Source organism: Atractosteus spatula, chromosome 7, assembly GCF_055471065.1.
Source record: "Atractosteus spatula isolate fAtrSpa1 chromosome 7, fAtrSpa1.hap1, whole genome shotgun sequence".
In the NCBI taxonomy this organism is placed as follows: domain Eukaryota; kingdom Metazoa; phylum Chordata; class Actinopteri; order Semionotiformes; family Lepisosteidae; genus Atractosteus; species Atractosteus spatula.
In genome coordinates, this window is record NC_142712.1 from 7,357,498 (window position 1) to 7,371,766 (window position 14,269).

At 37.8% G+C, this 14,269-nt stretch overlaps 2 protein-coding genes across 6 annotated transcripts in view; one reads left to right on the forward strand and one right to left on the reverse strand.

Annotated features, from left to right (window-relative positions):
• Window positions 1-8,166, reverse strand: part of ttc3 (tetratricopeptide repeat domain 3) — a 36,444-nt gene extending 28,278 nt beyond the window's left edge. For both annotated transcript variants that reach the window (XM_088922454.1, XM_088922453.1), the window contains exons 1-7: window positions 8,044-8,166; window positions 4,010-4,077; window positions 2,201-2,243; window positions 1,364-1,523; window positions 1,014-1,095; window positions 509-562; window positions 75-204 (exon numbers count right to left, since the gene is read on the reverse strand). In XM_088922454.1, coding sequence (XP_088778580.1) covers window positions 75-204; window positions 509-562; window positions 1,014-1,095; window positions 1,364-1,523; window positions 2,201-2,243; window positions 4,010-4,077; window positions 8,044-8,083 — 577 coding nt within the window. In that variant the 5' untranslated portion in view covers window positions 8,084-8,166. The remainder of the gene's footprint in view (window positions 1-74; window positions 205-508; window positions 563-1,013; window positions 1,096-1,363; window positions 1,524-2,200; window positions 2,244-4,009; window positions 4,078-8,043) is intronic.
• A 38-nt stretch (window positions 8,167-8,204) lies between these two features.
• Window positions 8,205-13,870, forward strand: pigp (phosphatidylinositol glycan anchor biosynthesis, class P). Of its 4 annotated transcripts, none has more exons than XM_088921560.1 (5): window positions 8,205-8,482; window positions 10,973-11,058; window positions 11,575-11,647; window positions 11,972-12,090; window positions 12,898-13,870. In XM_088921560.1, exons 2-5 carry the CDS (start codon window positions 10,977-10,979, stop codon window positions 13,020-13,022), a joined length of 399 nt encoding a protein of 132 aa, XP_088777686.1. In that variant the 5' UTR covers window positions 8,205-8,482; window positions 10,973-10,976; the 3' UTR covers window positions 13,023-13,870. The 4 variants fall into 4 exon arrangements, with proteins under 4 accessions (XP_088777686.1, XP_088777687.1, XP_088777689.1 ...); XM_088921561.1 differs by having other exon boundaries at window positions 8,213-8,260; XM_088921563.1 differs by lacking the exon at window positions 8,205-8,482 and adding an exon at window positions 8,500-10,544.
• Window positions 13,871-14,269: the final 399 nt, after the last annotated feature.

The following is a 14,269-nucleotide window of genomic DNA, read 5'->3' on the forward strand; positions in this document are numbered from 1 at the left end:
CTGGTCAGCGACAAGCTCCGGCTGGCATTTTGTTTTGTTTTTTTTCCGGGCTTTTCTCCTTTGAAAGTTCTTACATTCGGCAAAGACGAAGGAGAGGACGAGGAAGCGCAGCCTCTTGGGTCCCAACTTCAGCACGATCGAGGCAATTTCGGGCTCTCCCGTTCGCTGCAGCCAGTGCATGGCCTCGTCCACCCAGTCCCCGCTCTGACAGCAGGACAAGACGCAGGCAATCAGTCATTTTTTTAATACAACTGCACTCCATATGTGGAACATGGAGACCATTTTAATTATTTCAACTCTGGTGTTCATAGTTTCTTAGTGAAGGCTTTTGAAAAACAATCAGAAAGAAGAAACAGCAGATTGACTCGGGAAGGAAGAAACTGAGAATGAGGCCAAAAGACTTGCTACAAACCTCACTAACAAAAAGTCTGAATTAACTTTATCAATTCTTGCGGACGTTTGCTACACTCGATGAAGCAATGAAGCAAAACGGTTTCAGTGAACTTACCCCATTAAACCGATAACTAATGATCATCAATTCCATTGCTAAATCGTCTCTCAGCTGAAAGACAATGCATGCGGGTTATTAGAAGCTGAATTTTAAGATCTATACATTAAAATATATGGATGATGCAGAAACTGCCCACATCTACTACAATATCCACATATAAAATTAAAATGAACTTTACAATAATTATTGCCACAAACAATATTATTTTTAAAAACAATTAAATACTCTCTTTTTGTAATTCCTCTCAATTTAAATTTGTACCAGTGAATACAACTATATAGACTTTATATATATATATCTATATTGCAAATTACAATGATACCAACTTTCCAAGAAAAAAGTGAAAATGATATTAAACAAAAGCAGCACCCCCCAGAGATACAGTACACTTTCACACCCAAAATGAAGACATTCGTGGCCCATGCATGTGTCAGTAAACCATTATTTTAAAGAAAAAATAACCAGTGTTTTTAGTCGCTTGTGAGTTGAGTGAAAAACTCACACATCCTCGGGCCATTGCTCTGAGAATGGATTCCAGAATTTCTATCCTGTAGAGTCTCTTAAGGGTCAAGTCATTGTGGATACTGAAATAAAAAACACACAGTGAAGCACACCAGTACAAACAGCCAGTTCAAATTACTTGATTTCTGTTCAATCAAATCGAAGCAGATGAACAGAAATAAGAATCACACTCATGTGCCTTTTGATGACTCGTTCTAGCCATTCGAATTAAGGTGAAGCACTGACAAAAGTTAACTGTAGATCACATTTACACAACCCCTATTTTATTCGTGCAAAACATCTCCGAAAAGACAGGAGGAGTACAAAGTCCACGAGAGCAGCTCAACCTACTTGGCATCCAGGAATCCTGCTTCGACGGCCCAGTGCGTAGTGCTGGACGTTTCCGATTGCTTCAGCAGAATGTGCCACCAGAACACGTAGACGTGAATCACTTGGCATGTTTCCGTCTTCACAGATGGCGGAATTCTTCTCCACGAATCACAAATTCGGTCTTCAAACGGAACATCCGGAAGAAGAGAAATTTAATGCCCGTCCACAGAAATCACACTTTTTTTTTTTCAAATCACATTCCACCACAAGCAGAGCCTTCTCCCCCACCCCAAACAACCACATCCAATATGCAATGCAGGCACACACTAGTGTCTGCCTAGTGTGACACTAGTGTAAATGATGGATTAATATGTTTTTTGTGACTGTATAACGTTAGCATGCCCAAAGGGGTTGGGCAGCCTGTTGACCTTGGACCCCTAGAGGTTTTTATTCTCCTTACTAAGAAGTTTTTGGTTCCTCTCCTCCATTGTCTTCTGGTCTTTTCTCACAACATGTATGGTCACTTGCTTTGTTAAGTGCCTTGGGGCAACTTTGTTGTGAAAGGCGGTATATAAAAATAAAGTGAATTGAACGGTGTCTAATATTTGCACACGTGAGTGCCCAGGTCTCTCACAACAATGATGATGATGTGTGACAGAACATAAAAAGCAGAATGAAAAACTGGTGTCAAAGCTATTGCACCATACTTCCAAGAGCTGCCTTATCTGAACAAACTGAGTAGGAAGCAGGATACAGATAAAACAAAAAGATGTTCACTAATGCTGCTTCAAATAAGACACTCTTATAATTTGGAGTACAGCAACAATAACTTTAAATCATAATTCAAGCAACACTTACCCAGAGATGACGTAGGAGACAGAGTAAAAATGTTTTCATAGCTCTGTGAAGAACAAGACATGTACATCAGTAGCAGTACTATTTCACAAGATTTCTACAGCTCACAACACAGTGAAAACGGGCTAAGCAGAGGTGTGTGGGCCTTTCTCAAGTCCTGTATTATCTCACTTAACAGTGCAGGTTCATATCTTTGGAGAATTATATATCCGGTTATATATCCAAACAGGAAACTAGCGACACTACTGCAGAACTTGTCATGGTCACTGTGATGTGAAACTAAAGCCACATTCCTAACCTGGACCAAAGGCCTTGCTTAGCAAGCTTTTGATACAAAATAAATAAACTCAACACTTTAAAGGAATGATGTAATCTTTTAGTTGCTGACTTCTCCTCTGCTTTCAGCACAATGCAACCACTGTTGCTTGCTTAGAAACTCTCAAAATAACTTAAATCCGAATGAGAACTTGATAAGGTGGATGCTAGACTTCCTAACTAACAGGTCTCGGCAGGTCAAATTGGGGAGCAATTGTCTGACATTCGCTACACATCAATCGGATCACCACAGGGCTGTGTCTTGTCCCCTCTGTACATGTGCTGTACATTTTGTACACTAATGATTGCATAAGCAAACACACAGATAGACATCTCATTAAGTTTGCTGATGACACAGCTCTGGTCAGTTCATTAAAGGACACAGAATACCATCATGGGCCCATTCTAAATGATTTTACTAACTGGTGCAACAAATTCTCCCTAAAGTTAAATATTTCAAAAACAAAGGAACTGGTTATTGATTTTAGGAAAAATACCATACCCCCTCAACCCACTATAATTGATGGTCAGCCTGTTGAAATTGTCGATGACTATAAGTACTTGGGACTGGTCATTGACAATAACCTAAAATGGGACAAATGTTGTGATACTATAAAAAAGGCCAACAGAGACTCTTCTTTCTTAGAAAACTCAGGTACTATAAGGTAGATAAAACAATCCTTACACTTTTCTACGAATCATTCATTGAAAGTGTCTTAACATACTGCTTCACTTGCTGGTTTGGCAACATAAGTACCGGTAATTGCAATAGGCTGGTAAATTAGTGAATATAAGTGGAAAAATAATTGGGAATAATCAAATCAACTTAAGTATCCTTTACAGAGGGTGACTAAGAAAGCCAAAAGCATCAGGGAGTGTGTGTCTCACCCCCTCCGTTGTGAATTCACACTTCTCCTATCTGGGAGACGCCTCTGTGCCCCCAGGTGTAAAACCAACAGACTCAGGAAATCTTTCATCCCCACTGCAATCACACTCTTAAACAATGCAAAGTAACTACCTAGTAACTTCCATACCTTGTCTCTTGTTTCCTTTCTCCTGTAACAGTTCTGTATTCTCTTCCCTTTTGATGATGTGTATTTGTCATTGTGTTGTGTTTGACAGTGCCTTAAAACAAGCTCCCCCTAGGGGACAATAACGCTTGAATTGAACTGAATCTCTCTAAAACCTATTTCCCATTGACTCCTGATCAGACTGATAAACACACAGACATACCCTCTGAAGTGCTAAATGCAGTTATCACTATCAATATAAAACCTGAAAGGCAAGGCATGCCTTTATTTTTTATTTTCCTAGTGTTCCTTTCAGTGCTAACTGGTAAATTTGGCAACATCTGGGTCTTTTATCTGGGTCAGATAATAAAAGGATATTTTAACGCCAGATAAACTGCACTTAACTTCATGACCAAAAGCCACATTCCTAACCGGGGCCTAAAGGACTTGCTTACCATGCCTTTGATACAAAATAAATGCAACTTACTCTTTTTCTGGCATGTGGAGCATCTTCAAACTCCGGGTCTGAATCCACATCACACATTTTGGGAAATCCTTAATAAAAATGTATACAAGTTTAAAAAAGCCCCAGGTAATTTTGTAGCACAATGTGAGAATGACAACATTTTTTTCTGTCAAAAGAAAAACAAATGAATTTCCTAGGCTCTCTCTCCTAGTGTAATCTCACCTAGGGCTGGGCGATATGGCCAAAAACATTATCACGATAAAAATTTTCATATCAGTCGATATCGATAATTATCACGATAAATGTCAAATCATTATTTCTTTCAAGTTTAAAGGCAGATTTTTTTCTCCTGAGTAAAAGTTGAAGAAACCAGACAGTTAATTGGTAAATTAAACAACTTTTTATTTTAAGAACACAACAAACACTTGCCAAACAGCAGAAACATTAAACACATCTGTTAGCTGCCCGGTCTGCATTATGCACGCTCACTCGCGCAGTATTTTGTGCACATGCGCATATCATGCGCAAAGCATAAACATATATATTGAAAATTTATCGAACTTTTGTTAAAATTATATCGAGGAAAATTATATCGCGATAATTATCGTTATCGAATTATCGCCCAGCTCTAATCTCACCTGTTTTGTTTTTTGCAGCAGCCTCACTACTGAAGATGTTCAAGAACTATTTATAGTTAAATTAGGGATGGAGAAGGGCTGCTACACTTTTTGTAATTGGTGCCTTTTATCACAGGTCTTTGACATACTAAATTTAGTTCAGAATCTCTGTAATTATACCTTAATTACATTTTTGAGTTGCAATAACAGAAATTGAAAACTCCCACAGTTTAATATACATTTCAAGGGTTTCCCAAATCAAGAGTTACGTAAAGTAATAACCCTATAATTAAAACATGAAAATAAACACACATATTGATCTCTAGACTCTAGATTGTAAGCAGGCAGTTACGTTATACCACAGACTACTACATGTATTCAGTATGTGCTTTTTTCAATGAAAATGCAATAGATTTCTTTACATCATAAAAATATTTTTTTTCTTTAACCTGTAAAACCCATTTTTAAAAATTTGAGTGGAAATAAAAATAAAATATAGGTTTTATTCATTCATAATGTACATAGTGTATGTACTAGTTCAGGTGGGTAGCTGTGTCAGCATGCATAGGCTGCAAAGTAACAAGTAATAGGTTTATTCCATGCTGAAAACCTTCAGGTATGAAACACCTTCAGGTGTGAGGAGAAGGCTCCACGGCCGAAACGTTGTGTTTTCTTTCTTCTCTTCTCAGCATGGAATAAACCTATATAGTGTATGTACTTCTTAACCTTGTCAATCAAAATGCTGATTTGGTAAGAGGTAAATTAAAAAAAACTAGCATGCAGCCCCTCTACTTGTAAATATACTTTACTACATCAAAAACCAGACAGCCCAAAACAGTAAAGCAGAAAATATATAACCTACAAGTAAAATACAACAGTGGGTGGCTTAAACAGAATTATCTCCCCTCACAAAATTCATGTTACCTTAACAAATATGACAGAGGACTGTCAGGGTTCTGAAGAGTATTTTTCCCCAAAGGCTAAGACCTTATCAATGGTAAGCAAGAGTGGGCCCAATACAGACCCCTGAGGCACTCCAGTACAAACAGTTGTTTGGCAGGAATGTAGTTTAACTTAAGACAGTGTGACAGGACTGCGCTGTTGGCCTAAGGAGAGAGGAAAGCTACTCCTCTCCCAGCACAGACCCATGGAGAGCAAGTCACCATGACTGTGCAAAGAAAATCCAGGGTGCTGTAAATTCCAACACTTCCTTTTTCCTAAACTATGAACACATGCAATTTGCTGAAGGCAAAGACATTTAGATACCCTTGTCAGACAGGAACAATAAAGAAAGGTATTACCAACACAAACATTCAGCAGTTATGTCATATCTTAGGTATCTTAGTACTCTCACAGAGTCAGAAATGACAAAGAGAAATGTAAATGATTTCTTTGGACCTGTTGCCATCTTACGTCTTATCTGTAGCAATGGATTGGCATGTACTGTATATTAAGAAAGGCACTAGATTTGTGTCCCATGAAACACTAACACATTTTAAGTTTCTGCTGCCCTGACGCTCTGGGTTATGATGATTTTTTTAGGACAACCTGATAACACAAAGTTCCCGATTGTCTATAATTTAGAGTACTTTTACAGCTTTCATACCAGACTGGAGAATTGACAAATTTGATTAGATGATTTGTCAGTCTGATCCTGACAAATACTCATTTTTCAGCATAGGAGTCCTGTTAAGTTTCACTTTAACACTTAGCATGATGTAAGGTATAGCTGCCCTTGCAAATAAATGTATTGAAAAACAATAGTTTGACACATAAATGATTAAAAATCTTAGCATCTGTCACATTGGGACATTTGTTACATTACACACAAAAATAGTCACAAAATGCACATCTTTTCACATTTCACTAAATATCACTTCCAATTAGTTATCACCATAGGTTGTTGATGAGAAAATCTAAAACAAAATTCTGGATATCAAAATCCTTTACGAATGACTAGTAATTTTAATCACAATATTGTTTTCCGTTAGTGGCTTCAGTTTGCTATACATTGGAAATCAAATGTAAAACAGTACACTAAAAAATATTTTTTTAAAGCTTCAAAATAAAATGATTTGATACTTTGATAAAATGATACTTTGGTGTTTTGTATTCTGTGTAGACCTGTGCTGATTTTCACGTGTGTCATAACTGCAGTAAAAAAAAAACAGAACACCAGTTCCAGTGTTAATGTAAATAAGCTAGTGCAATGTACGTACTGAATAAACCTAAACTCAGTTGGCACTATCAGAAGACACTTATATGAGTACTGATACAATTAAGCTGAGCAATATAAGGCTCTGTAAATTGATTTTCTATACCAAGTTTATTAGAATTATTAGAAGTTAATAGTATGAATCAATCCTGTTCAACTGATTGAATATTTACTATTTATTAGAATCACATTTCCAAACTACGTTTTTAGTTTGCTTAGTTACTCTTCTGTGCAATTGCTTCCTGAGCATAGATGGACGGACACATTGAAGCGACGAGTCACATTCGAACAATTCTCAGAAAAGAAGTGGCTCACTGAATCTCTTTTGTAGTTACAAAGCACAGAGTAAACACGTCGTCCTCTTCTATACCAACGCGACAGTAAGAAAGCCCCCATCCATCCAGAGTCAGAAAGCAGCTTATTCCTGGGAAATGCTGCAGCAAACCGTAATCTCTATCCGAAAAGCTAAGCAAATGACACCACTGAAGGGTCGCTCGTCCAAGACAGGGCAAGTAGGGATCAAATAACCAGCAAGAAACTGTGAAAGATGCGAAGACATTGGAGCACCCAGAGAAAACCCAGGCTCCACACAGATGGGTTGAATCTAGAAGCCAAGAACTACGAGGAATCAGCGCTACACGAAGACACTAGACTTATATCAAGTCTAACTCACATGATTTCTAAGCGAGCTACCCTACGCACCCTTTTCCATTTAGGGTGAATTGTCTGGTGTGAAGACTTTCCAAATGTTACTAGTCATCTTTCTGGACCGGTGCAGTTGGAATACCATGAAACTAGCCCTACACCAACAAGTTCAAGTACAGGTCTATCTACTACAGTTAGTTTTTTTTTTTACCAGAAAGATCGGGAGACATTCCTGGATCTTAGTGTTGAAACAGTTCATTAGTTTAGATAAAATGTTGTTTCGTCATCAATTTTAAAAAAATATACCTTGTGCAAGTCGTACTGGAGGCTGTGGTGTGTACTTACATAAAATAATAAAACATTCAAAGTAATAAAGCCGTTAGAAATTAGGCTATATTCCCGATTATTTCACTAAATTATTTCCTAGGCATACCGCCAAAACAAAGTCTCCACCTCTCTTTTTTCGGGTATGTCGCCGTTTTGATTTCAAAAGGGGAAAAAAAAGACCAAGAAAAGCCACAGACTACAACGACTAGCAAGAACAACAATACCACAGGCGGGGCAGAAATTTCACCTACCAGGGAATACACTTTCAGTTTCGCCAGTGTACCATGCCATGAAGATCTTCACCCATCACAGAAAACAGCTAGACGAGACCACACTACCAACCATGGAGAACACAGCCTGGGTCGGGTTCATGTGACCGGAAGTAATTAACGCCAATGTTATACTTCCGGGATTTGTTCCACGGAGGGGTCAAGGTTCATCATCATCATCGAAGAGAGTTAGAGTTGTGTATGTGCTTTTCGTTTTTAAGAGCCTTTTTTTTATTCCGCCACAGAGATTTTGCTTTACATGGGGTGGTAACTTTACTGTGTCGCATTTCCTTTTGATAGATTTTATTATAATATGAGGGGGTGGATAGTCATCTTCCCGGTTCTCCTGCAGTATTAATTATTGCATTCCATTTTGTTTCTGTCTTTTAAACATTACGGAGTACGAGGTACGCCTTTGAAGGTAACGCAAGATAAACCGTTACACGGCAAAGACTTGTTTATTTTTTATTTTGGTCTTTCGTTGTTGTTTTTTTTTTTGAGCGTCCCAAGCGAATCTGGAAGGACGTTGTAATTTGATCCGATACATTACTTCCCTAGTCAAGATCTTTCTGCTGTTTTTGTGTCGTTTCAGTCCGTAAGCTTGTTGACCTACCCCTTCAGCGAGGAAACGCTTTTTTTATCTCAGGAAAATAAGGCTAACATAGTGAGTTTTATTTCAGTACAGGTTTACCAGTAACAAAGTTGCGTATTGCAAATGGGTTCAAGTAATACGTTGTGGTGTTTTGCGAATATATAGTACATCGCAAAGTATGTAGTTAAATTGTAAAAAATGAAATTATACCTCAGTTTCCCATTTGTTATTACGTTTTATTTATTTTAGGGGTTTTATAAATAGCGTTATGCATAAATCGAAAACGTATGTATATTAACACACAATTATGTGGTGGTTTCACAACTATTTGGCTCCAGGGATTCGGTGATGAGCTCTCAATTTCTGGCCATTGCGAGAGGGTTCTCTCTGTCTAGAAGGCTTTTGTTTCATTCGAGTGGTCTGTCCAAATCGTTTAAGTTTTGCAGGAAAAATATACTAGTGGTGCTGGCATAGACATCGGCGTATTTACATTTTTGATAAATATTCAAATGAGAAATTGATTATTGAGTGTGTGATGGCCTACTTACGACAGCTGCATTACACCCATACTTAATGTTTTTAAGAAATAGGGTAACCGATAAACTGAATTCTCTTGCTCCAAAGTTGACCAGCAAGACTGGAAATGAGATGTGATTGACATACCTCTACCAGGCAAATCAAACTAAATAACTGGCAAAATACACGAATAATAGTAAACCCAATGTAGTTATGTATTTAGTGATCAGGTCTCAAAGCTCTAAAATTAATTAATGATCATCCTGGAAGCACTTACAAATAAGTACTGTTTTTTTCCATGTCTGAGAGAGAAAAAGATATCCTGTTTGCCTTCAGGGGTCTTATCTGTCCCGGCATGAACTAGGACTATATCTTTGTAGTGAAACTGAATGATAAGAAAAAAAAACTTTGTTTCCCTTGTGATCTGTACAGCTGCACATTCTGAAAAGAAAAAAAACGCTCTTTTTAATGAGTGCTTTACAGTGGTGTTCAGGGCTTGTAAATGTCTGCTCAGATTAAAATAAAATAGTTTTCCTTGACAGTGAATTGGATTCGGTTTCCCAGAAGCGTCCATTTACTACCCATCATCAGAAAGCTGCTTATTTTGAAGTCGGAACCTCCGTTGTCGACTTGTCTTTGTCCTTCAGCGCGCTCTAGTGAACTTTCCCCCATTCTTTTCGAGAAAGAGAAGTAAACTTGCACAGTTTAGGAACAAGTTAAGGTTTATTCCTTGCTAAAAAGAGAAGAAAACGTTCCGGCTGCGGAGTCTTCTTTGGCGGTGCCCCAAATGTTGGTGTCCAAATCATTGTTGTCTTTTTTTGTCAGCAGATGATGCACACCTGAAGAAGGCTCAACAGCTGAAACTTTGTATTTCTTTTCTATGCATCCTATGCATGCTGATGCAGCTACCAACTTGAAATACATCTTAGGTGCTTCTAAGAATTTTATATATACTGCAGGTTTTAATGTTTAATATTTTTTATATCTGCATACCCCTTTGGTTGAAATAAAAATCACAGATTCATTTTAATTGATTATTCTTTGTTTTTTTTTACATCTTCAAGACTTTTACAGCATTAAAGGCATCAGCTACAATTAAAGCTGTCACATCAGTTTTCCATTCACAGTTTGCAACTAAACTTTGACTTTTCTGTCACTGTAGTTGACCTTTATCTAACCTTGCTGCCTTCTGGTCAAGTCCCAGTGCAGTCTTTCATCAGGAAACAGTGGGACTCTTGAGTGTTTCAGGGGTCGTACCAGTCCAGCTAAGCTCATTTTTGTATAACATCCCAATTCCTCACACCTCTTCAATCTTCAGTTTTAGCCTGGGGTGCAGCCTGGGTGTTAGTGGTATGCTGATGTAATGTCTACCAAGGTATGAAATAAAATTACAACACTGCAAAACTTTGGGCATCTGTGCATCTGTAATCACCCATACTGTTGTTATAAATTATTACACAAATGTTAACAGAGGCAATTAACTGTCTTCTGTAGTGCTAATTGTGGTTAAAGCTGTATTTCTGTACTTCTGCTGCATTAAATGTTCAAATGATGTAGGCTTGTGCGCATATTCAATTCCTTACCATGAGTTTTACAGTTGCTGGCTTACGTTTCTCATTCCATTTAACATAATCAATACAAAGAGAGACAGCAGTCAGCCTGTTGTGGCCCATCTTTCCTTTTTAAATTTTCAGCTTTGGATGCACTGAGGCAAAATAACTCATAAGTTGTTATGTGACCTTGGTACCGACCTTGTCTGAAAAGGTTTTCAAAAGTAGTATTTACTCATTTTCATTTATCTAGGATAATGGTTGAAAATACCCCCTCCCCCCTACCAGAAAGAGCCATCTATGGATTTGTCCTTTTCTTGGGTTCTCAGATTGTTTTTGGTAAGTATCGTTTGAAATAACCCTTTCTCTCCAGTTTACTTTTTTATTGACAGGTAGTATAGCATTTTTTGGAATTTAGTAATAGTTTTTCAGCTGTATCACATTACACATCATACATAAAAATTTTATTAAAATACAAAGGCGAGAAATCTGCAGTACAAAATAAGAGAATGTTTCCGTTGATCATCAGAAACATAGTCCTACATCATAAAGCTATTTCCTTAACATCAAAAGAAGAGGAGGACTGGTGTTTATATTTTAATGCAGACATGGAGTATAAGATATATTGATATGTTTAAAATTAACAGTGCATTTACTCAAACTGTGATCAATACAAGAAATATAATGATTATCTGTAATTTTGTATCTAGTGTGCAGTAATAGTAAAGGTGTTGCGACAATCTGTAAAAAGAGTCATTTACGGGGAATTATTTTAGTTCTTTTTGACTTCACCAAAATGTGTCAAAAGATAAGATGCCTAGCTTTTGTGTATAAAACTTCCTCTTATCATTTCAGTTCTGTATTTAGTGTGGGCCTATGTTCCTGAATCTTGGCTGCATTCATTAGGATTGACTTACTGGCCCCAAAAGTAGGTGATCAATTCATTTTTGTCCTTTTTTGTCAACAGATTACTGTAAAATGTTTGTAGAATAATATATGTATACTGTATATGCTGTGTAGGTGACAATTTTTCAACCCTTGTAAAATGATGAAAATAATGTTAGTAGTTTTCCTTCCTTTTGATTTTTATAGCAAATAGCTTTGTTGACTTGCTTCCTTAATTTCTCTTTTTCTCTGTATACTCTTCATTTATGTGACATTCTCAAATAGCATATTCCAAAGATTATGTCCGCATTTATTTTTTGTGTCCAGTACAAATCTGGCTATGCAACATTTGTGTCTTTTATTTCAGATACTGGGCACTTGCAGCACCAATTTATTTGCTGGTTGCTATATCAATGTGTTTTGTGCTTCTGTTTGGTATAAACATGTTAAACACTGCTCCCCTGAGCTCTGTGGACACTGTTACAGGTGAGTGTGTGTGCTGGTCTCCGTGAGTAGTTAGCTCGCATTCCAAGATGGAGCTGGTTGGGAATAGAATAGAGTCAAAATACTGCTCAATTAGTGCTGCATGAATGGGCAATTGAGAAAGCACTCAGACCAAAGAATGGGGGAAACCTCTTCTGATTTCCCAGATCTACTCATGTAAATTAAATGCAGCCAGGAGGATTTCTTAAGTGGAGAAAACCTCCCTCACTTGGAATGTCTTGAGAAAGCATGAAGACTGGAGCCACTCAGCTGTTCTCTCGCTTGATTAAGGCATGTCAAGAGTCCTACTCTTGCCTGATTTCGCATCCCATACTGAGGCACGTTAAAGCTCTTTTCATGAGGATGAATCACTACAGAAATGCATTTTCTCCCTCCTTACTGTGTTCTGAGGCAGAAAATATCCTCATACACAAGACGCATACTAGTCAAGGATAGGACTCAATTTAGTACTGTGATTTACTAGTGTAATGACTGTCCCTGGTGTAAAGAGTTCTTAAATATTGTGATTTTAATTTACCAGAACTGTAATTGTCTCTGTAATATGATGGCTTCAGTTTTTGCGTGTTTTTTTTTTGTGTTCCACACCTCAAATGTTAATTGGTGGGTGATCTTATCAGGGCTGGTCTTGCTCTGTTTGAGTTGGAAATGACTGTGGCTTGTCACCGCGACAAAGCCAAGTGAAGAAAATCGTCCCTCCCCAGAAATCGTTTTAGTGGGAATGAAAGGAAGCAGAATGGAGTGTTCTGTCGCAGTGTTACGTATTGAGAGGTATCCCTTTTCTTGTTGCAGACTGCTATGCAAGAAGCCAGCAGCAGGAGGAGGACAGATATAAGGGAGCAATCCCCAGGCTACAAGATGTATCCATCAGTGAAGTGAATCGCATGTTCTATCTTTCACCGCAGAAGCCTTGCTGATGGGGGGGAGAGGGAAAAGGAATTTGAAAGCTTGCAGATGGAATCCTAATCATGTGATGGGGTCTGTGGTAAAAACTGCATCTTGAGTGCAGGGGTCGCTCAGGTGTACTTTTCGCAGAAATGCTCAAGTTTTTTGTGGCCAAGAACCCGAACCAAGTATTTGCTGGGACAATTATGGAAGACTTCTATAAAGAAACAGACTTTTTGTGTATTGCCTGTCACATTAACTTGTACTGCTCAGGAGTGCAGTGCTTTATTTACTTCTGTCAAGACACATCCAATGGTGTGACACACTATGCGGGTCACAGCTCTTGCTGTTGAAATGTGACTGATTTCTGGTACAGTTGTTAACACAATAATTAACTTTGTAGATGATGTGAAAAGTTGTTTAAATTGCCCTGTTGGAGCATGGCTTCTTCTAAAGAGATCATACTCATCTTGGAAAGGACACACTGTTAAATAAGATATTTAAGAATAAAACTTTAACAGTTACCTCACATTTTCAACCATTTTTGTTAGAACATAGAATCTAAATCGTTACTTTTTTTATCCTATAATCACCTGAGGTTCAGAGGAAATGGATGATTTCTAGATCAGGTTGATGGGTATGAGGTGGGCTGTGGTTAAACAGGAAAAATGTTTACTCTGAGAGATAAGACCAGAGTAAAGACAGTCTTATCTCCCCCTCTCTTTTTCTCTGTTTCTCCCAGTTTCAAGATTAATCTTATCCAGAAGTAATACTTTCCTCGCTTAGGGATGGCCTGTTACATCTTGTTGTGAGATAATGCTGATTCTTACAGACAATTTCCAAAATAATTTCAATAAAGTTATCAAACCTGCATTCATAGATAATACTGCGTTTTCAGTGCTTTTAAAACATTTTTGCGTTTGTCTCATCATAGTGAACTTTAAAAATGACTCCCTTTGTTTTTTTACCTGTGTCATTGTTGGGCTGTCAATTAATAAATACAATGACATTTAAGCTTTTAAAGGTTGACTTGTGCAAAACGTCAACATTAGGGTTATGTGGGACTAAATTGCAGTTGTTGTATGTTTAAAAGTGTAGAGATTTGGATGTTGCTTTCTTATTAATGGTAAACGTTTGTGAAAGCAGCAGAGCTGTGTGGGTGGAGCTTTTGCACAGGGCAGTTGGGGTGAGTTTTGTGAACCGTCATCAGATACTATCCCATGACCTTAGGGAAGAGCCTGTCACCTGATGTGATTGCTTAAGGCACATAATTACAGGC

What these genes read in the sequence shown, in the direction of transcription:
- pigp (XM_088921560.1), top strand. Translation starts at nt 10,977, where the DNA reads ATGGTTGAAAATACCCCCTCCCCCCTACCAGAAAGAGCCATCTATGGA. An exon ending in GGGTTCTCAGATTGTTTTTG is followed by an intron (nt 11,059 to 11,574) that starts GTAAGTATCGTT and finishes TTATCATTTCAG; the next exon opens with TTCTGTATTTAGTGTGGGCC. An exon ending in TTGACTTACTGGCCCCAAAA is followed by an intron (nt 11,648 to 11,971) that starts GTAGGTGATCAA and finishes CTTTTATTTCAG; the next exon opens with ATACTGGGCACTTGCAGCAC.